General features: G+C 38.9%; 1 protein-coding gene across 1 annotated transcript in view; it reads right to left on the minus strand.

The window, feature by feature from the left end:
• Positions 1 to 21,471, minus strand: part of XPO7 (exportin 7) — an 84,027-nt gene that overhangs the window by 13,113 nt on the left and 49,443 nt on the right. Inside the window, exons 3-18 of the mRNA XM_057721655.1 lie at positions 19,511 to 19,604; positions 18,806 to 18,972; positions 17,565 to 17,657; positions 15,161 to 15,265; positions 13,411 to 13,576; positions 12,785 to 12,858; positions 10,892 to 11,011; positions 9,678 to 9,824; positions 8,755 to 8,927; positions 6,750 to 6,943; positions 6,197 to 6,302; positions 3,984 to 4,119; positions 3,391 to 3,464; positions 2,075 to 2,158; positions 1,084 to 1,144; positions 562 to 670 (exon numbers count right to left, since the gene is read on the minus strand). Of these exons, the coding sequence (XP_057577638.1) occupies positions 562 to 670; positions 1,084 to 1,144; positions 2,075 to 2,158; positions 3,391 to 3,464; positions 3,984 to 4,119; positions 6,197 to 6,302; positions 6,750 to 6,943; positions 8,755 to 8,927; positions 9,678 to 9,824; positions 10,892 to 11,011; positions 12,785 to 12,858; positions 13,411 to 13,576; positions 15,161 to 15,265; positions 17,565 to 17,657; positions 18,806 to 18,972; positions 19,511 to 19,604 (1,903 nt within the window). The remainder of the gene's footprint in view (positions 1 to 561; positions 671 to 1,083; positions 1,145 to 2,074; positions 2,159 to 3,390; positions 3,465 to 3,983; positions 4,120 to 6,196; positions 6,303 to 6,749; positions 6,944 to 8,754; positions 8,928 to 9,677; positions 9,825 to 10,891; positions 11,012 to 12,784; positions 12,859 to 13,410; positions 13,577 to 15,160; positions 15,266 to 17,564; positions 17,658 to 18,805; positions 18,973 to 19,510; positions 19,605 to 21,471) is intronic.

Here is a 21,471-nt window from a genome sequence, read left to right on the forward strand (position 1 = left end):
TCTTTCTTTTTTTTAAAGTAATTTTCATAAATATAGAAGGTTTTATAATGTAATTTTAGTAGGATTAAATTTAAATAGCTAAAAATTATGATACTATTAAGCTTCAGTTTATAAGTTTAGCCCAAACTATTAATATCACAACCAGAGCCAGAAAGGTGCTTAAGTCCTCCTGGTTCACATGGGCCAGTGAAGTGGGTACTGAGGAGTGCTGGCCATCTCAGGTGGGTTGAACCTCAATCTAGGAGGAGGGATTATCTGGCCAACAAGATGCATTCAGGAACCTCAATTCTCAACTCCCTTATTTTATAGATGAGAATTATGAATAGAATTATAAAACCACTGCACATCAAATGAAAACTTCAGATGCATACTGTCATTCTCTTCCAGTTACAGGGACCATGATAGCATGATCTGTTCTTGGTGAAATCAGACTGTTATTTCAGATAGTTTTGTTACTGCTGAAACAACAAAGACCTCCCCCACATCTAGTTTTCTATCCTCAAGTGAAAATTTAGAATGATGCCAGATGACTTCAGGAGCCTCTAGGATTTATTGCAGTACCTAAATCCACCATGAGGAGACGCCCAAGTGCTGTGTAGAAGGTAGTTCGACACCGCATGTCTGTCAGGTTGGACTGATTGTTAATACCCAAAAATGAAAAGTGCTCGCTCTATTGAAAAAAAGAAAACAAGTTAAAAAGATAAAAACATGGGTTAGAGGCAGAACGCAAGCCAGTAATTTTAGAATTACTGAGCCCTTTCAAGCTAATGGCTATATCATCATTCCTTAAGCTTATGAGGTATGTTAAAATTAAAAAAAAAAAAGATTGTTATTGTTACCTACAACTAACTTATTTTCATATGAGTAACAGTCAGTGACTTCACCATAACTCAGATTATCTGGATCCCAAAGAGCAGCTCTCATGACAGTAAGTGTAAGCTGGCAGTGTGATGGGAGTCAGGACTCAGTCTCTGGCAGCAGGAGCACTAAGGAGCTCACTTTAAACATCTCCCTTGTTTGCTGAGGGAGTGTGTGTGGGGGTGGCTGGAGAGCAGAAGCAGGAAGAGGGGCTCAACCACTCACCGTGTGATTGTTCAGCATGAACTGTACCGCACTCAGCTTCACTAGTTTCCTTACACTACTGTATGTAAAGACAAAGCAAGAGGGTCAAGGAAAGTGTGATGCAAACAAGAATCTCTAACGCAGGATGAGCACTTTCTAGGTTAGAATACAGTTTCTTTCTTTACTATGAATTCCATACCCAGGTATCTTATTTTTCTTAACCATTTGAGTATGACAACGCCAAATGGGAAAAAAATGTGTTCTCTTCTAAGCAGCATTTAACTGATCAGTGACAGAATACCCATACCAAGGTCCTATCTGTATGAAAATAGGTAAAACCCAGCGGTTTCCCCCAGAATCGTGAATATCCTAGAGTAGCTTTTTTCAATGGGGCTGAGAGAATTAAGCCCTAAAGCCTGCGTAGGGCATCCACTGTGCGTGGTGAATTAACCTCTGTCCTATGCATTTAGAATGAGAATAGCTATGTATGATCTTTGGGAGAATTGAGGAAAAAAGTCACTCAATTTTTATAGGGTTTACTTCTTTTGCAGACCCCTGGCTGTGAAAGGCTGTCTTAGAGCAATTCAACCTTTACAGCAGACTGAGTCCAAGTCAAGAGGAAGTGTAGTGACTACTTTTATTGCCAAGTTTATAATCAGGTGGCTTCTACCTTTAAGGTGATAGAAAATCCAGATGGACTTTGCTGCCACCTATGCTAAAACCTTGGCTACAAAGAGTGTGTACCTATCAGACAGACCTGTTGGGTATTTCTGGATCTTAGAGACAGCCAGGAATAAATCTGTGGTAGACTATTAGTTTGTGAGTTGACTCATTTTTTGGGTCTAGAATTAGTCCTGGATTCTATGTGGGTATCGCCTTTGGTTCCTAGGAGAATGGAAGAAACTTAAGGACACATAAAGCTAAATTAAAGGAGAAACGGAGGAGGCCGTGATTTCTAAGATTGTGGCACTCCACAAGTCCTGTTTTGCCCAGAAGCCAGCTTAGAAAAGGATATCCAATGGAGAGGTCATTGAGAAGCTGTAGTGTCTTGGAGGTGATTGGTTCACAACGGCCCCAGTACTTCAGGTTGGTGATGCTGGAGGACAAAAAGAAAAAAAAGTAGGAGATACTTTTGATTCGCCTGGTACCCTTGAGAGCCGGGAGAAGAAGAAATCATCCATCAATAATCACCACACATCTGCATCACCAATTCACAGACATCACAACCACAAAAAATGGGTATAAAATCTCCGTACTTACATTTGGTTGACTAGAAAAATTATCCTTCAGATAATCTTCACTACTTGGTTCCAAAGCTACACTGGCCCATACCCAGGCCCTTGGAATTCTGGGGCACTCCAGGGCTGATTTCTGCAGCAAGGGTAAGAGATTTCTGCGGCAGTGATAACATGCAGACGTATGCAATTCTGCACCTGCACCATCCACTGTCAGCTGCAGAATTCTAGTAGCCCTTGCTTCTGGATTCTTGGCTGGCAGAGTCCTTTAGACCCCCTTTGCTGTTTTCATCGTAAATGATTAACCAGCTCATGGATATGAGTGTTTAGGATTGGGATGGTTGGAAGGAGGCAAAATGTCACATTGCACACAGCCCTGGGTAATATATTTATTTGGCTCCTAGTGTGTGCTTTGCTAAATTGAGCTCCTAAAAAGGGGGAAATGTAAACAAAGGGGCAGAACTTAAAAAAAGAAAAAGACGAACCAAAAAAAAAAACACCCCAAAACAAAAACAAAAAACCCAAACCAAAAAAAAAAAAAAACAAAAAAACAAAAAAAAAACCCAAAAAAGGGCCAATCAGGAGCTCCAACTTTGATGACAATTCAAATAACAGCACTAGATTTTGGAGATTCAGGACTCTCAAAGGGTGTGATGCTTCTTGAGAGGAGTAAGCCTGTTTTAGAGTGGGGCTCTCCTCCTGGGGGCACACCTAGTGGAAATCAACACCAGAAAGTGAAAGCTCACTCTGGGCATCCTTGCAGCAGGGTGATCTGGCAAGGAGCTGAGCACCAATCACTGGGGAGGAAGGTCTGTTTTGCAAATGCCATGACAGGGCTTCACCAGTGATTCCAGGGGCTGCAGATGAGATTCCGCATGAACAAAATGAAATCCTTGCCTGTACAAGCCTGGAATGCTCTGGGGCCGGGCCATATCTCTAAGCACAGCTTGTCACACACTCAAATGCACAATTTTCTGACGCAAACGATCAATGCTGGAATACCAAGGCACTGGCAGCACAATGCCAAGATCACATTTTACAGTTGCAACAGGATTGCAAGGGACTCTTGCTGATGGCAAGCCAAGACACTTACATTTTTCCTATGAAGACGCTTAGGACCATGGTCTCATCATTCAAGCCCAGAACTTCTGAGAGTCGGCGGTATAGCTGGTGGTGTGTTTAAGGAAGAGAAAGTAACCAGAGAATATGGATTAGGAAAATCATATTCCAGTATTGTTTCTGTCCTCATTCATGAGGTTAAGATATAAGGAGAAAATGGACAATAATGATGGGGAAGTCTTTACTGAAGGAATGAGTTAGTTTCTAAGTATTACTAAATACTGGTAGATGCTGAGTTATCTTCAACCCTGAAATTACAAAAAGACTGTCAAAACCTTCTGCTGTTCTGAACATCACATCAATTCGTGTAGAGACTGAGAAACGCCAATCTGGGGGAGACCAACAGATGTTTTGATTGGCCATTTATTAAGCACTTGAAGTACTAGAAAAATGGACCCAGTTCTTTGATGAGTCTCCCGAAATTCTACAGACCAAGAGCAACTATTTAGATTATTCTGATGCATAGAATCTGGAGGTTGCATCTAAACTGTTATCTGTCAGATATCTTAATCAGAAACTCTATAAACAGAAGTGAGAACTAAATGGAGCCAATGGAGAGTCTGTTACCTTAGAGGATTTCTGCACCTGGTCCCCAATGTAGATCTTACGAAACTGTTCAAAAAAGCTCAGCATGGCCAATTCTAGTTTCTCGTTACCCGCCTGAGCCAAGCGAGAGTCTGTCAGGTTCATCAGCTGGAGCACCCTAGCGGAGGAAAAGCAATGATTCTCTCAACAGCAGGATATCCTGGTCCCTGCAGAAAACCAACCTCCCCTGAAATAGGCATAAGTCCCCTCTCCTTACCAATCCTGTTGGAAAGGCATTCTCTGCAGGCCGTAAGCTCCACTGAGGGAACAAAAATCTCCATTTCTGCCCCTCAGGAACCACAGCCAAGGAATATGAATGACTACTTAGATATTTATAACTTCCAGTCCCCTGAGACTGTAGATGGAGGCAGAACTCATAACTGCTTAAAAATAGTGGAAAAAACACTAGTACTAGGGAAATGGTCATCCGTGAAACTTCTGTGGGACCTTGAGTAAAGCAATTTATTTTCCCCAGTTCCTCATCTATAAAATGAGGGAGATTGGACTAAACCAATGGCTCTCAATCTTTTTTCTCATGGAGCCATATAAGGAAAGGAGACATATGAAGGACAATGTTCCCAGGCAGGTAACACTTCTAAGGACCAAGAACCGATATGCTACCTGTGACTTCATCCATCTTCCCTGTACCCATTCCCCCCAAAAGAAAGCATATTGGAATGCAAGTGAGTGAATGCTGGATGAATAAGAATGATGTTATTACAGGTGAGTCATTTGACATTTTGATAGTGAGAAAATAGGTAGCAACCTATTTGTGACGTCATGAGTGAACTGGACTCAGTCACTGTGTTGGAACACTTAAGCTGAGAACGAGTATACAAGACACTGTCTAAACTCAATTATGACACACACAGTATCACACCAGGCTACAAAATCACAAAAGTATTGGATTTCATCCTTATTCAATCTTTGCTCAGTTCTTCAAAAAAATGCCAGTGTGATATGCTGTGGAGACTTTAATCAGGATTAAGGCACCTAAGGGCAGATGTGCATCTGATAAATAAAGCGGGGGTGGAAATAGATAAATGGGGATTTTCAGGATAAGAGTAAAAATTATGGACTGAAATGTCTGGCGACCAATAAATTCTAAGGCATCATGCTAAAATGTGTTTATCTCTAAGGAGAGCATCTGAACGTTTAGAACCCTTCAGGGTAGCAGTTCTCTGCAAGGTCACAAAACCCCTTTCATAAAAATACTGAAACATTATTTGCCCTTTCACTCGCATTCTCACATGAGGGTTCAGGGGAGTTTTCCAGAGGCTACAAGGAGTGTGACATCACAACAGACTGAATGCAGAAGCAGAAATGAGAACCTAGCTGACTTCTACTATGCCAGACATGGAAACAAAGCCACTTTTCTCATTCATTTCTTCTGAAGAAAATAGTTATTAAAAACAATATTACAGATGTTGACATGAAATCTGCTTACTGTTATTTTTAAATGAATTTATAAGTATTTAAAAAACTTCTCAGTTTTACTTTCTAATACGATAAATATCAGTAGATATAGCTCACATAAACAGAAGCTCTTTGAGGACCTGCATGCTTTTTAAGAATGTAAAGAGTCCTGAATAAAAGGTTTGGGAATCTCTGCCACAGGCTCTGCCTTTTTATTTCTATGTCAAGCGAAGTTTCAGAAATCACTAAATGCTCATTTACAGGTTTTTAGTAAGATGAGAATCACACAGACACAAAATTACTTGAAATCCTAGGTGGAAAAGTATATGGTCAAGAGATTCGAAAGGCTGTGAAAATTCTATAATTCCATCTTTGGGGATAGTTGAAGACTCACAGTTTCCTATTAGGCTTACTCTGGTAAGGCAAAAGCAGTTCACATTTCATTAACTCTGAGATATTGAACTTAAACAGAACTAAAAGCTACTCTCCATTCTGTATCTTAATACTCTTAATTCTATATCCATCATTTCCTTGCTGAATTACTGCAGATGGTTTTTTAGTAAGGACTGTAGGCATAGCTGTTGCTGTACTTACAAAAGGTTTGAATTTGGACCTGTAACAGTTCTTCATTTTCATGGGCAATCAGCTTCATAAATTATATTCTATAAATGGAGAGAAAAGTACTAACAGAAGTGCATCAAGTTCCTGTGGTCTCAGGACCCAAAAGCACGTGGGACGGTCAGAGCAGTGGAACAGGAAGCCTCCGTGGGAGCACTTACCGACAGACGAGCTCGCCGTCCATAGCATCTTGCTCATCAGTGCTGGCAAAAGAGACCCGGCCACCAATCACTGCACCAATGATGTAAACCAGCCATGTCAGCCTTCCTGCAACAGGAAGAAGCCCCATTAGTGTCACCTCCAGTGATCATTTCATGAAGAAATTCCTCACTGTGAGGTTCTTTCCTTACTCTGAGCTTCCTTAATCATAAGAAACTGAAAAAGCCATGAAGTCTGACTGTTCTTCCAGAGAGTGGCTACTCCTCTGCTCTGGTAAGGGTGATGCCAGGGGTGAAATTCATCAGATAACCAAGGCTCCCCTATCAGACAGGGTCATTATTTTGAGTGTAGTACTTTCTTAAACACAACTGCTGCAGATATGATTTCACTTGCTCCTCCCTAGTTCCCTGTGGCATTTATTATCAAATATTCTTTTGTGTATTTGGAGCTAACTGATGATGGAAGAAGTCTGAGGGGGGAGGTGAAAGAGAGGTGGCAATGAGTGAAAGGGTGCTGACAGCACCTCCTGTCTGGCCTGGTTCACTGTCCACTCACCCTCCTGCACTGCAATGTCCATGGGGCTGGCGCTGGCGCTTTGGAGAAGCTCCTGATAGGACTGGGCAGACTGGTCAAACAACTGCACGAGGAGTGCACACGTCTTCTCGTATTCACAGCGCCCGATTGTAGACAGCTGGTCCAACTGCTGCTGGACCAGACCTGTATCCTCCAGGGGATCTTCCAGTCCATCTCTACTCCCAAGGGAAGAAGGAAGGACCCTCTTAAAATATGCCTACTGATTTCCCCATCACAGCAGCTCTCCTCCTTCTCCATTTAGCCACCCCGTGCAGTCATAGAGGTCCTTATCCCAACACCTCTTTTCACCAAGGAAGGAAGGTAGGTAAGAACAGGTGGAAGGCAGGTGTCTCACCCTAACATCAGTCTCCTGTAGGTGTGCTCTGCCTGTTGGTGTTCAATCTTTCAATGCCCAGTCCCTTAACATTTGTCTGCCATGATCCTCTCAGTCCTACGCTTCTCACCCCTAAAAGCTCTTGGTTCTCAGCCTCTCGTTTGTTCCTGACTATAGTAGACTTCGGGACTATAAGTAACCCATCCCTTCTATGAGGCCACTCATTCTGTGACCAGATGTGTTTTGGAATTCAGAAATCTTCAGACTTTAGGGAGGCACTATGATGCGTCTACCACGTAGTGTGAACCCTCCACGGGCTGTGGCTTGTCAAATACAATATTCCTGTAGCAAAAGGTATCCATACTATGAATAGTCTACACTAAGTAAAACTTTTAAAAATGACTATAAATGCTGTCATATCAGCACTTTGCTACCAAATGAGTTTTGTGCCAAACTTATGAGGAAATTTAATTTTCACATCTTAGATTTCAGAACTGCAAACGAGGCACTGTGGATCTACACCAGGTCTTGCCTCATCTACTGGTTTCCTAGACTTAAAAATCTTATCATATTATAAGCTCTCTGCCTACTGTTACATCATTATATGACAATCCAGCAGCAGCACCACCACAATGAGCAGTTCAGAGCTGTGTGTTAACCATGGTCCACACGCTAGGCCAGGACACAGTAATTTAATCCTCATTATAATCCTGCCCAAGAGTACACAGTACTAACTGGCTCGCTGGGCCCAGAGCCCATACACGTAACTACTCCCCAATATGACCTCAATGAAACCAGCTGAGTCCTCAAGGAAGAGAAACTAGGCAGCTAACAGAACAATGCTTTCCAAGGGCGTCACAAATACTCAGATTTTGAACTGATTCAAGTCATAAACATTTGAGACTATAATTCTCAGGACAATTAAATGTACTTGATTCTGAGCAAATGAAGACTCTGACTTAAAAAACAAAAAAACACCCCACACCTTCAGAATCCAAGTAAATTCCTCTGAGCAACAGCCAATGAAAAAAAATATACAAGAAAGGTCCCTATACAAAGAATAACTTCATTTTACATAGGTCTTTTTTTTTTTTAATTTTTTTTATTTTTTACATAGGTCATTTCTGAAAGGGTCTGACATTTCTTTACTCTAGATTTCTGGTCCAGCTGGTAGTCAAGAAGACAGAACGCATGTGTCAGTGTAGCGCAATCAGTGGTCAGCTGCCTGGAATTCTTGTATTTCTAGTAAGCTCTGGGTTGTGAGGCTTATTTATCAACTTATTTCTTTAGAAGTTCACATTAAGCACCTATATTTTACACATTATAATTGTTGTCATCTATAGCCTATAAATGCTTCTCTCATGTTTAAAGGAAATCAGTGGCAAGGACAAACATTATACTGATGTACTTTGTATTCAGATACTGCTATGGTCGGTGAAGAAGGGACATGCACAGGATGTTCAAGAGAAAGACTTCTTTCAGACTTTATGCTCTCATCAGCTGTTGTGCTAATATGAAAAAAATGCCTATTACAGTGTTAGCTCCAGTAAGACTCATATCAAGTATGCTTTTGCCAACTAGGTGTCTGATCTCTGGCAAGTCTGATGCCAGGCCACCTGTGGGGAAAGAGGGAGGCTGCCCCAATTTCCTTACCTCAGTATGATGTGCACAGATTCCAAACGGGATGTGATGTAGGCTTTGGTGACCTCAGGAGTATAAGTCTCCAGCATGTGGGGCTCTGTGGCTTTCACGTATGGCACGGAGGCTGCCAGCCGCTGCCATAGGCTCAGGAGATAGTGTACACTATTTGGGGCAAATTCCCAATGCTAAGGAAAACCAAGAGAGTAGGAGGCATAGTTCTCATTTTTGTACATAATACATTAGTCTCATGCCACTTGACAGAAAGGATAAAGACTTTTCTTAAGGAAAAAAAAAAAGGATAAACTTTGATGGTGGGCTTTGCTTTGTGTATGGCAGCTAGTCCACTGTGTTTACTGGTATTTCAGAGATTAAACATCTAGTGAGAAGAGCTGTTCTCAGCTGGTGGAGTAAGCGGCTCTCAAACATTAGTATGCACAAGTACCTCGTGGAAAGCTCGTCAGAAACAGAGACACCAAGGCTCCACCCTGGACCTAGTGAACCAGAAATTATGGGGGTAGGACCCAAGCACCTGCATTACTCATCAAGCTCCCCAGATGACTTTGATGCAAGCCATCACCTTTGAGAGCCACTGCCCTACACATGACTAAGAAAGAGAGGCGCTGAGTCTCTCTTCACACTTCTGCCTAGCTCCCTGTTCCAATCCTGCCTTTTTGCGGGGGATTATGAGGGAATTCTCCCAGTCTTGAATCTAAATATTATTCTCGCAATTCCCTCATGTTCCTCTAGACATACTCCTTGAACTTTTGTAATGCAAATGAGTAGGCTGCAATAGTAACTACTCTGCAGGGTTACCAGATACTTACATTCACTTTTGCCAAGGGAAAAAAAAAATCTTACAAGGTTAAATAAAACCAATGAGCAAGAGAAGAGGTTCCAATGTTTAGGAAGAAAGAGACAAGCAATCAAAGACAAACCTGTAGGCTGGTCACTGTGAAGTTAGCTATCAATCGGATGACCTCAGGGTAGTTTTCCACCTTTACTAATTCTCCCAGTTGATAGTTACTCTTCAATCGGGCCAGTAGTCTGCAAAACTCATGGTAATTGTTTGGGTCTGATAAACTCTGGTGACAGCACAGGGAGGAAAATAAAATGCAAAATGTGATTCACTATACTTCTTTCTGAATGACATCTGGGTTGGTGTTAGGAGGGAGGGGAATCTGCTTTAACTTCTGAGCTACAGGTCATCATTCCAGAAGACACATGCATATGATGTTTAAAAACAATTTTTTAAAAAGTCACTTTTAAAAGGGATGGTCGCATCTATTAACTCATCTGTCCATAACAATCACCCTGTGATATGGGGTTATTAGCCCAATTGGAAGAGTCTGACACAGAAGCCCAGAAAGGACCATACTACTTGCCCAGGGTTGTAAAGTTGATTAATGGCAGAGAAGGGACATGATCTAAGATGTGCCTGGTCTATTTGCTTCCCACCGATCAAATGAAAAGTAATGAAATTCTCATTCTCACATCTGTGAAATTTATCAGTAAGCACAACTATAGTGGCAAAATTACACAAGTATTTCACATATTTTATTGTATCATCATTGCCACAATACACTTACTCCTACATCAGTATGTTTATGTATTTTATCCTATACTTATATAAACATTTTTGATTTGTTTGTACACTACAGCAGCATACTTGTTTCCTCACACATGGGACTGATACATACTACTATATATAACAGATAACTAATAAGAACTGCTGCATAGCACAGGGAACTCTACTCAATACTGTGTGTAATGGCCTATATGGGAAAAAGAATTTAAAAAAAAAAAGAGTGGATATATGTATATGTATAACTGAGTCCCTTTGCTGTATACCTGAAACTAACACAACATCATAAATCAACTATATTCCAATTAAAAAAAAAAGTGATCCCTTCCCACAATTCCTACATTCCTGAAGTTAGAGGATATGAGCTCCTCTTTGGGGTAAATATTCCTTAAATCTACAAACACACATTCACTTAAATATTCTGAAGGATGACAGACTGAACTGTTTTCTAGGATTTCTGCTAAGTGTGACCTCTAGATTGATTTTCTTCTGAGCTGTAACAGATAGGCATATACTAATCATACACATATATACATACAAATAAAAATAAATTCTCAAAAATCTTACCTGTGGGTTTTCCAGTATTCGTTTAACACCATCAACAAGGTGAGAGAGAAACTTGGCCCTCTCTGCATTGTTAAACAGGGATCTTCTAACTGAGGCAATCTGTACTAAGCAGGATAATACCTAAAGCAGGGCACAACCCAAACATAAATGACTAAAAAGATGATAAAACTATTTTCATTACACTTTCCCCTGCTATAAATATTCTTTACATATGCCACTAACTCTGTTCTTTCAACCCCTGATACCATTATAATGATATAATGATATAGAAAAAAGATCAAGGGGGGTGTAGCTTAGGATATCTGAAACTGCTTTATTAAAAGAAAAATAAAAAGAGCATTAGATCCAAGTTGATTATAACAATTAGTTAAGTCCACAGTTTGTAAATTCACCTAGGTTTTATTCTTTGACCACCCAGAAAGCTTCTTTGATTTGTATTTAAGATATATGTTTTAAAACTTGAAAATACCAAGCAATTCAGTTTAAATAATGCTTTAGACTTAGTTTTTTTTTTCTGTTTTATTAAGGCCTTTTGGCTAATCAGGTTTTGCTATGTAGTGCTATAATGAAATAACCAAGTCAGATCTGTGCCTTGAAGAAAACAGGTTTTGTAATGAAAACAGTCCCCCCTTTCCCCACTGTGCTGGACATTTATACTCTGTTTGCCCCTCCAGATCTATTTTCTGCCCTTCTCCTCCCTGCTCTGTTCCTTGGGAGGCTGACCTCTGTTGACTAACAACAGCCAAGCTCCCTTGCCTTCTTGCTTCTCATCGGCTTCAACCACTGGAAAGTACCAGCAGGAGATCAAGGGCAGGAAGAAAGAGGAGCCCTCTCCCCACCCCAGCCTGGGCCATGACTGGCAGTTTCTCTGCCTCTGGTGGACAGCCCTCCCCTAAGTCACAGCTTCAGCTCTCTCTAGGGTTTCCTTCCCTTTCCCCTGAGGCTCCTCTAGTTGCTACCCCAGGTGGTGTACATCACCACCCTTTCTTGGATTCCTTTAATTTTGCCCAGCCCTTTACAAACAGTCCTTTCATTAATTACCCTTCTTGAGTGTGCTACCTTTTCCTGAAGTAAACTTAATGATACAAACAACAAGAATTCATGCTTCTACTAAAGTGGAGGTCCACATTAATTTGGAAAAGTACTACAGTGACCAGGAAAGTAGTCTACTGCAGAAACACTATGCAAAACACCCATTTACTTTACTGTATTTTCTTTGTATGTTTTGTACAACAGCATTTTACACCAACAATCTGAACTATCAGATCAATGTCTTTTAGGACCTGAATGCATTCTGAGATTTGAGGAGGTTTAAAGGAGAAATGCAGCATTCCCAAGAGGTTTCAAATGTTATTCGGGGTAAGTATGCAAATTTGCTTTCCCAGTTCAGCTTCCATTTATCACTTATGTAACATATGCCTGAGGGATTTTTCAGAAATTTTCTTAGTCTTGACAATCTTCTACTAGACAATATAAGGTGAATTCCCCACACTAGCCTATGGCATTTGAGGTACAGTATAAAGTCAGATACAAAGGGAGACCAAAAGATCTTGACATCGCAGCAATTTTACATTAGACAGGAACTTTTCTTTTTTTTGGCTGCACTGTGTGGCTTGAGGAATCCTAGTTCCGCTGCCAGGGACTGAATCAGGGCTCCTGCAGTGAAAGCACAGATTCCTAACCACTGGACCACCAAGGAATTCCCAGGAACAATTTAAAAAGAATTAAGACTTTACTGTGAGAACCTTTAGGCAACAAGCTTTATCTCAAAAAGCTAGATAACTAACCCTAGTATTTCTATGCTTTATTTCTATGATTTTGTACAGCAAAATGAACATAAGGCTCATTCACCACTGCTATGTTTTAGAAATAGAAACTGTGGTCCTAACTCACCAGAGGTGAAAACGAAGGAGGGATGGAATGATACAGGTCAAAAAACAGCTGCAGAGTTGAAGAATCTAAGAATGCTGAAAGACAAAAGAGCACTTCACTGAGTACATCTGCACAATGCAGCTGGCACGCTCTGGCGCTATACAGTCAGTGGGGCGCATGTCTTCCTGCTTTCTTATCTTACAGAATGTTTATTTCCTTTGAAAGTGATAAGCTAATAGGGTTTTTTGTTTTCCTTTTTTTTAAGCACTAGTTTTTAGCTCCTCTAAAAAACAGATTCATTCTTCTGATTCTCAAACAACTTAAGACAATCAGGACTCTGTTCATAGCAAGAATTTTTATCCTTACAAACACAATACCAAGCATAAGCACAAGTTCTTTTATTTGATTTTTGTTTTTCAAGTTAGAAATCCCCTCAAAAGAGTAAGAACTCTCTAGGTGATTAACGTAAGGTCAAACTCACTGGGGAATCCTCCAACTGCCTCTCCCTGACTTTATAAAGACCCATACCGACATCCTAAGTTTTCTCTAAGAAGAAGTAGAGGATTTGCCAGGGGTTCCTGAGACCACCCCGCAGACTCCAGGTAGAGTGGAGTGGCAGCCTGTTTCAGAGGGTGCGACTGTATTACCTGATCTCCAGCTGGTGGGAATCTGTACCGTGCACAGGTCATCTGAGGACTCATCAGTAGAAGTGCCGATGAAATCAAAGTTTAGGCAGTTATGAGTGAGTTTGAGCAGTTGCATCAGCAAGCCATGCTGACTTTCATCATTCAAGTTCAGATTCTTTCCAGAAGCCTGTAAAAATGACCACATAATGAGCCCCAAACAATCAATCCTCTCTTCCAAGCTTCTACCAGATTTACGAGAAGGCTGCTAAGCCAGAAAAGGAGGGCAATATTTCAACAGTCAAGTGATGTTTTTCTCCCAAAAGATGCTGCACTTCCATCAACTTAAAAGTCCTTCTATCTCTATGAAACTCCTAGCTCTTTATTTACTATGAAAACATATTTACTATAAAAACATGAAGCTGGTATTTAAAGAAATGCCTGCTTTGACACTTACTCTTTACATGCTGTGGCCACAGGGAATTCTGAGGCAATATGGGATGTATGGTTACTTCATTTGCATGTTAGATCCTTAGTATTTTTAGACAGGGCTGGGACTAAACTCTGGAGGGAGTTCTAGTAAGTTTTACACCCTGCCCTAGCTTCCTTTCTCTTTTTAACATTACCAATGCCAGCAGCAACAAAAATCTTTCAAACCCAGTTAAAACAAAGTCACCACTGAATTTTATTTATTCATCAGCACTGTACCTGCCTATAGCTTAAAAGTAGTCCAGAGCTATGGTGACTATGAGATTCAAATTTCTACCAGCTGTGACCTCAGTGACTGGCTGGCTCATTGTTTTTGATAGCATCAGTATCAGAGGAGGATTCAATACTCAGTTTTCTCAAAAGCTTTTTCCCTCCAGAGGGTACAACAGCTTTTGTGAGGCAGCTTGCCCAAACTGAAGACTTTTTTGGGAATCCTGAAGTAAAACCAGGTCATTGAAGGAAAAAATGGACATCATTAACTGGGACAAAAGAAAAATCCAAACTTGCTTCTAATACTACAATTGAGACACACTGGAAAATGGGAACAAGAAAACAAACAAACAAAACCTCCAAATGAACACAAAGCCAGAGGCTAATTCCATTTGTCTTTCTATAGGGACAAAGCATCCAAACACTGTTATAAATGTTTAGAACTAACAGGTTAACATTTCTTCCTTAGTTCAAGTCTATCAATAAATGACTCGAAATACCAACTTTCTATTTTAAAACAGGTAATTTCCTTCTGTGATACTGTCTACCCCTTCAGGTTATGAAATCTAAATGGATGTTAAAAATTCAAAATCTGCTTTTCCTTACAGATGTTGCTGGGTTGTTTGCTGCCTATAACTCAGCAGGGGACAGGGGAGCCAGCCTAGTTTTAGCATGCTAACAATATAGTCTGAGCCTGCTTTTAGAGCATTGAGAATCCAAACACCATAAAGCGAAGATGCTTTTACTCCATACAGGAAGATCTTATGTGGATATAAAAAAAGCAAACAACAAAACCCTCAAACTTTGTGGTAAACTAGTTCCTTTAAAACAGGAGCATGGCATAAGTGTTCACTTACTGCTCTTTACCTAGGGGAACAAATGTGAAATAGGGAAATCACAATTCTTTCTCCCAGTCTGGCAAGTTTCTTTAGCAGCTCGGACACATGCATTACATGAGCGAGGATGATTGAAGAGATGCATAAACTCTTGTGGGGTTAGTGAAGAGCTGACATCTAACAAGCCCCCACTTCTCATCCTTCAAAAAGAGCTGTGAAGCATGGCCCAACAATCTCACCTGTTTTAGTAAATTGCAGGAAAGTGTGAAGATATCAAATAATGATGAATCTCGGAAAGAAGAGGCTATTTTTCTGTGCTTGGTTAAAGGATGGGTGGTGTCTGCCTGTGCAGAAAAATAAACCAACGCAAGTTTTAGAATTAATTGTAAAGAAAAAAATTTTCATGCAGACTTCAAATAAACTAGAAGGAGTTTCAATAAGACCAACATAAACAACAAAATAATTTTAAACATTTAAATTACTATTAAACCATATTTAGTGAGAGGATGCAGATGAAAGTAAGCTGCTAATAGCCAGCCAGGATATCATGTCTGTACTGCATACCGAGGGAAGATGGAAGGAGGGGTGAGTATCTCTACTGCAAAGTTTTAATTTCCTCTGCACTTAGGAAGGTAAAATTTAACAAACCATTGGAAAGCATTGCTAATAATTACTATCATGTTGTATTGTGGCTTAGTCTCAAAACCAGACAGTAACAAGGCTTGGGTTTTGGTAAACAATCCAGTCAGGGCTGAAGTTACTATAAAATTTCCAAAACCGTCACTGACTAACAGCCATGACAACAGCCTGTATACTCTCTTCCTTCTCTAACCTATTTCAACATGTAGTCTATACCACAAAAGTGAGCACTTAAATTTGGTTGTTATATTGGTCTCTCACTTACTCCGCTGTTCTTGTCTGAATTTTCAGTCATATTTTAAAGGTTTTTGTGGTCACGGATTAAATCTTTTACTTGTTTAGTATGCCCTCTATTTCTGACACATAGTAGGTATTCAATAAGTGCCATAAAGGAACTTCAAGGTGGCCAAGAGGATTTTCAGTCCAACCACTTACTGAAAGCTTAAATCTTTTTTATATACTGATCATCCAGGAGGGAGCTCATTTTGCTTTTGGCACATTAAAGAAAAATGCAGCAAGACTTCTGACAGACAACCAAGTTATGGAGCCCTCCCTTAATTTTATTTCTAAGTTCAAATACGAATGGTAACAGAAAAATGCTTTCTGATTTAAATCTGACAACCAAAAAAAAAAAAAAGAAGCCAACAGAAAATTAAGTGTATTACATAGAGGTTCAGAACATTCCGATTTTAGCTTCAGTGTCACTGTGTTATCACAAATGTCTGGGATAAAAAGGTAATGCCAGATTATACACCAGATGCCATATATAATCTGATCATAATGCAGAGACTAATTACATCTTAAGTATGTCACACACATTTCTATTATTTTCTTAAGAAAGACAAATAAAATTTTGAAAAGATTTAAATATCAACACTAATGGATTTTGTACAGCCAAGCTTCAAAGGGGAGAGCATTAACCCCACAGTCTCTGTACTTAATTAATGCATGCTCTCTTACCACAAGGGTAACAGTGGTTAAATAACAAGTTAGTTGTTAAGAGCACAGGCTCCGCAATAAGCCTATGTGGGTCTGAATTCATATACTGTTGCCTGGTAATCACGACACCAAATTATTTAACCTTTTTGTGCCTCAGTTTCCTTATCTAGAAAATGGGAAAACAAGAGTCCCTATCTCATATGACTATTGTGAGAATAAAATTAATATAAGTAAAGTGTTTAGAACAGTGCTGGTCACATAGAAATCACTCAAAAGTGTGAGCTATTATTTTGATAATTACCAACTGCAATGGGGATCGTATGTGACAGAAAACGCAATATGGACTCCAGATTTTGAAAGGCTATAGGCTAGTGCATTTAAAACAGTATCAACTCACAGTTTAAATTTCTCAGGGTTAATAAAAATGTCTGCATAAATATAAGCAGTAGCAACAGCGATGCCAACGTAATTAATAGCTGACAACTGAAGGGTGAGATGTTACAATTTAATATTAATTCTGGCCTGTTCAATAATTATAACATTTTAGTTGGATACAAAAGTAAATGACTAAAAAATAATAGCCAGAGCAAAAGAAAGCCACTGGTGTTTCCTCTGTAGTAATCTGTCACATTAATGGCTGTTTAAAAAAATTATTTGGTATTTAGCAGAATGTTTCATGCATTCTGGAAAGATTATCAGCAAAATCTTTAATAATAGCACATGAGAACTGATTTTTGAATGATTATAAACACATTAATTTATACAGGTGAAGGGACACACCAATGATGCTTGTTTCCTAAGTTCTGACTTAGAACAACTGCTCTCATCTCTAACAATGAACATTAAACCTAGGAAAGCTGAGATGAGAGGAAAAAAATATTCTGGAGACAGAAGGGGATCAGGACAATAAGAGTGAGGTAGACTGCACTTACAGAGGAAAACCCAATGGAACTATTTTGTTTCAAAAGGGCATTAATCACTTACCGCAAAAGCACACAACTGCCAAAAAAGATCATCCCACACACAGCAGAAAACACCAATACTAAGAAAAAATATGGCACTTACTTCAATGAGGAAGGCTGTAGCACTTACTTGATTAATTTCATTGGTTAGCTGAGATAAAATTGTGACGCCAATGATGCAGTATTCAACACTATCCTAAAAAAAGAAAAGAAAAAAAGAAAAAAAAAAGTAAGGCAGAAAGAGTTGGCTTGTGCAGCTTGATTTCAGCATTTGAAATGCAATCATACTTTTGAAATAACAGAGTCCTGTGTTGCTATTAAAACTGCCTAGACAAGGTAGAAAGAAACTGTAGTTTAAAACGGTTGCTTTGCAGGACATAAAATCTAACTGCCATAAAGGAAGACTTCTAAATCCGACTTCATCAAAATTGAAACCTTTTGTATTTTAAAAACACCCATAAGCATTATACCATATATATTATAGAAAGAGAAACTAGCAAATCACACTTAAAATAAATGACAAATGAATGCATAAGATAATTTACAAAGAGACTGTATACGAAAAAGGGCAAAGAACCTGACTAAAAAATTTATATAAGATATAAATAGGAAGTTTACAGAAAAATAAAAATAAGTAGTAAGTTAGCATGTGAAAATTCGTTTTGTCTCATTCATAACTCAAATGCTGAGCTACCAATTCTTTCTACCTACAAAACTGGAAAAATAGAAAAGCTGAGCTCACAGGGTGGAGGAACATGGAAACAGACATTCTTTTAATTGTTGGAGGGAACAACTTTTTTTTGAGGGTAATTTGGAAATATCCTTATAAATCCAAAATACACACAGCCCTCTGACTGAATAATTCAAAGGCTAGGAATTCATACTATAAACACACAAAGTATAAAAGGATATATGCACATGGATAGGCACTGAAGTATGTATTTAGCAGTCAAGATACAGATGCTAACTAAATGCCCACCTGTAAGAGTTAAATGAATTATGGCTTTTTTTTTTTTTTTTAAATTTATTTTTTTGGCACACAGGCTTAGTTGCTCCGCGGCATGTGGGATCTTCCTGGAGCTGGGATCGAACCCGTGACCTCTGCATTGGCAGGTGGATTCTTAACCACTGCGCCACCTAGGAAGCCCCGAATTATGGCATTTTAAACTAGAATGGCATGTAAGCATTAGAAAGAATGAAATAGAGCTTGTGCTGACATGTAAATATGTAAAGCCAAGACATATTAAGAGTTCAAAAGACACAGAAGAAAATATACTGAATAATTCCATTTGTAGATCAATATCTACAACTAAGCATATATTCCATCAAATACATAAATCATACCTGTAAAAACCTTGTGACATCTGTGATTGCATTTCTGAAGACATAGTCATCCTTCTGACAGTCAAACCAGCCCAGTTTTGTGATTCTGGCATATAACTGAATAAGTGCTTGTGTCACAAAAGTAGCCAACTTTGGCCGAGTGGCAAGGTAGTTCAGCACATAGTTCCCTATGAGACAAAAATAATTTACATTGTAGAAGGTTCTGCCAGGGAAGAATGTACGTCTTTAAATGTCTAAGAAATGGTAAATTTAAACTATTTATCCTAAACTTCCTTAATTATTCACACTACTGAGAAATGAGATTTTGAATTTAAGATTCATAGGCTTTCTAACTCAGAACTGTATACGTATCACAATGAAGAATCTGAAGGCAGCCTTGAATCTATCCCTTGAAGGTTAAATAGCATGGTCTGCACAGAATTCAAAATCCTTAATGATGTTTTTCTTAGTTATTAATGACAGTAAAGACTGAATGAAAAAAACCTTCTGAAAACGAAAGGGATAACACAGGCTTTATCTAGAAGCAATTATATTGGGTCCTCTTCACTTTTAAGCCCAAATTCTGGAAAGAAACTGGATTCTAGATATTCTGTACGCTTAGCAATTTGAGAACATTATCAAACAAGCAACACAAATTTAACTATTACTAGAACATCACTAAATAAACTAATTTCTTTAAGAGAAAAAAGATAACTCTCTACTTACGAATATCTATTCGTTGTTCCAATGGCAGAGGGTTATTTGTGCGCGATACAAGCTTTGTAAGGCATGTCGCTGCCAGTAACTGGGAGTAAGATGACTGTGAAAAGAGTGGGGGGAAATGACTTAGAATTCAATTTTATTCAGTCAGTCAGTCATAAAGTTTTTAACTTGGAGATCTGTGCTCAGATTCAAGAAAATTAATCAGCTTTCCTATACTTGATCTTCTGGATTTTAAAGGGTCACATACTAAGGAAAAATGAGCCCCACATAGCGTATGTGCTCATTAAGCTGATTTCAGTCATGAACAAAGTGCAGGATAAAGTGACTGCCTGACCAAACTGAATCTAATACAGGTATCTGTATCACCTTAAGGGGGCAGAAGTTAGAGAGGATCTTTTCAGAAAGATATTAAGATCTTTAGAAGACAAATCTCTTCTTTTGTTTAAATCAAGAAATCTTCTCCCTCCAAAAGCCTTGCTATAATGATGCTTCAAAAAGTTTCACCTCATAATTTTCCTACTGTATGGCATTAGAAAGAGGAAAAAAAAAAAAAAAAAGAAAAAAAAAGAGAGAAAAAAAAAAGAAAAGAAGAAGTAGTACTAGAAGGAACCACCACATTATGCTGTATAGTCAATCCCCAAATTGTATCTTCCCATCAGCACAACTATCAATCAGCTATAGCTTCGGGGAATGTATATGCTAGTTTTCGTACTAAATTCATAACAATTATTTATGAGAAAGAAAAATCATGCCCTAAGCAATGGAATAGCATTATCATATTCTCAAGTGTGGATTTTAATGAATTTTAACCTCACAGAGAATCAAGAGTATTCTATCTGATCATAATGTATAAGAAGGAGCCATGTGCAAATTCAAATTCCTCCATGTGGCTATATTATATATTATATAATGTCATATAACAAGGTCAGACTCAGAATCATCAAAATAATTTAATCCAGGGTCAAATATAATTTTCCATGCAGCTATAAGTCCTCAAGACAGCGGGCTATCCATAGGCGTTACATCATACCATCAGTTATAAAAATAACTTAAGCTTATGGAAAAAAACCTATAAAAGTGACTTCGACGTGATTTTTATTCAACACCCTTGAACATAGTTTAAACTGATTAAAGCAGGTGTGTCAAACTGCTAATAATGCAAGAGAAGCTACTATAACTATAGAACATAGTGTATGACTATACACTATATAACATGTAAATGCTTTCTGCATGCAGTTCCAATTAATCTGCTACACCACTAAGAAGTCAACAGAGATTAAAAAGGAAGAATCCACTATAATTAAGTGTTTTTAGTATTGCACCAACCCTGTTTTATTCCACCCTGTTGAATGTCAACATGAATGAGGAACTGGAGTTAACAGTGTCAGGATAACACCATGGGGCTCCAGTGGGAGTCAAATGGAAGCTAGCTGTGTGTCTCCCACAGTACAAATCTAAGTGGATCAATCCTAGAACCAAGTGACTGAAAAGCAATACAAACTACTACATATGAAAATAGAACAGAGCACTACACAGTCTCTGATCACGACTCTGTAACTTTCAGATACTTGAGAAAAGAGCTCTTTCAGCTACTAAAGGATATTATTTAGCCAACTGTAATTTGTTTTATTTACTGTGTAAATTCTGTAATACTACATATGCAAATTTAAAAATGAAGTCATTTAGAATTCTATACTGTCAACAAATTAACTGCTTTCCTCCTTTTCACATTTCCTCTAGTTCTTCAGCAGAGTGCTGGCTGCTGGTCTAGCTGGGATTCTAACTCTCTTGATGCCCTTTCATGATACCCTGGATGGATGCTTACCCTTCTTGAGACCTCCATCTTGCCAAAAATATTAACTTAATCAAATCATGTCTCATTAAAAGCATTATTTTTATCACTCCATGCCATTTTCATGCTGGAAGAGGTTCTAATTCCATTTTAAAGACTGTAACTTCCTGTA

This window comes from Hippopotamus amphibius, chromosome 2, assembly GCF_030028045.1.
Source record: "Hippopotamus amphibius kiboko isolate mHipAmp2 chromosome 2, mHipAmp2.hap2, whole genome shotgun sequence".
NCBI lineage: Eukaryota > Metazoa > Chordata > Mammalia > Artiodactyla > Hippopotamidae > Hippopotamus > Hippopotamus amphibius.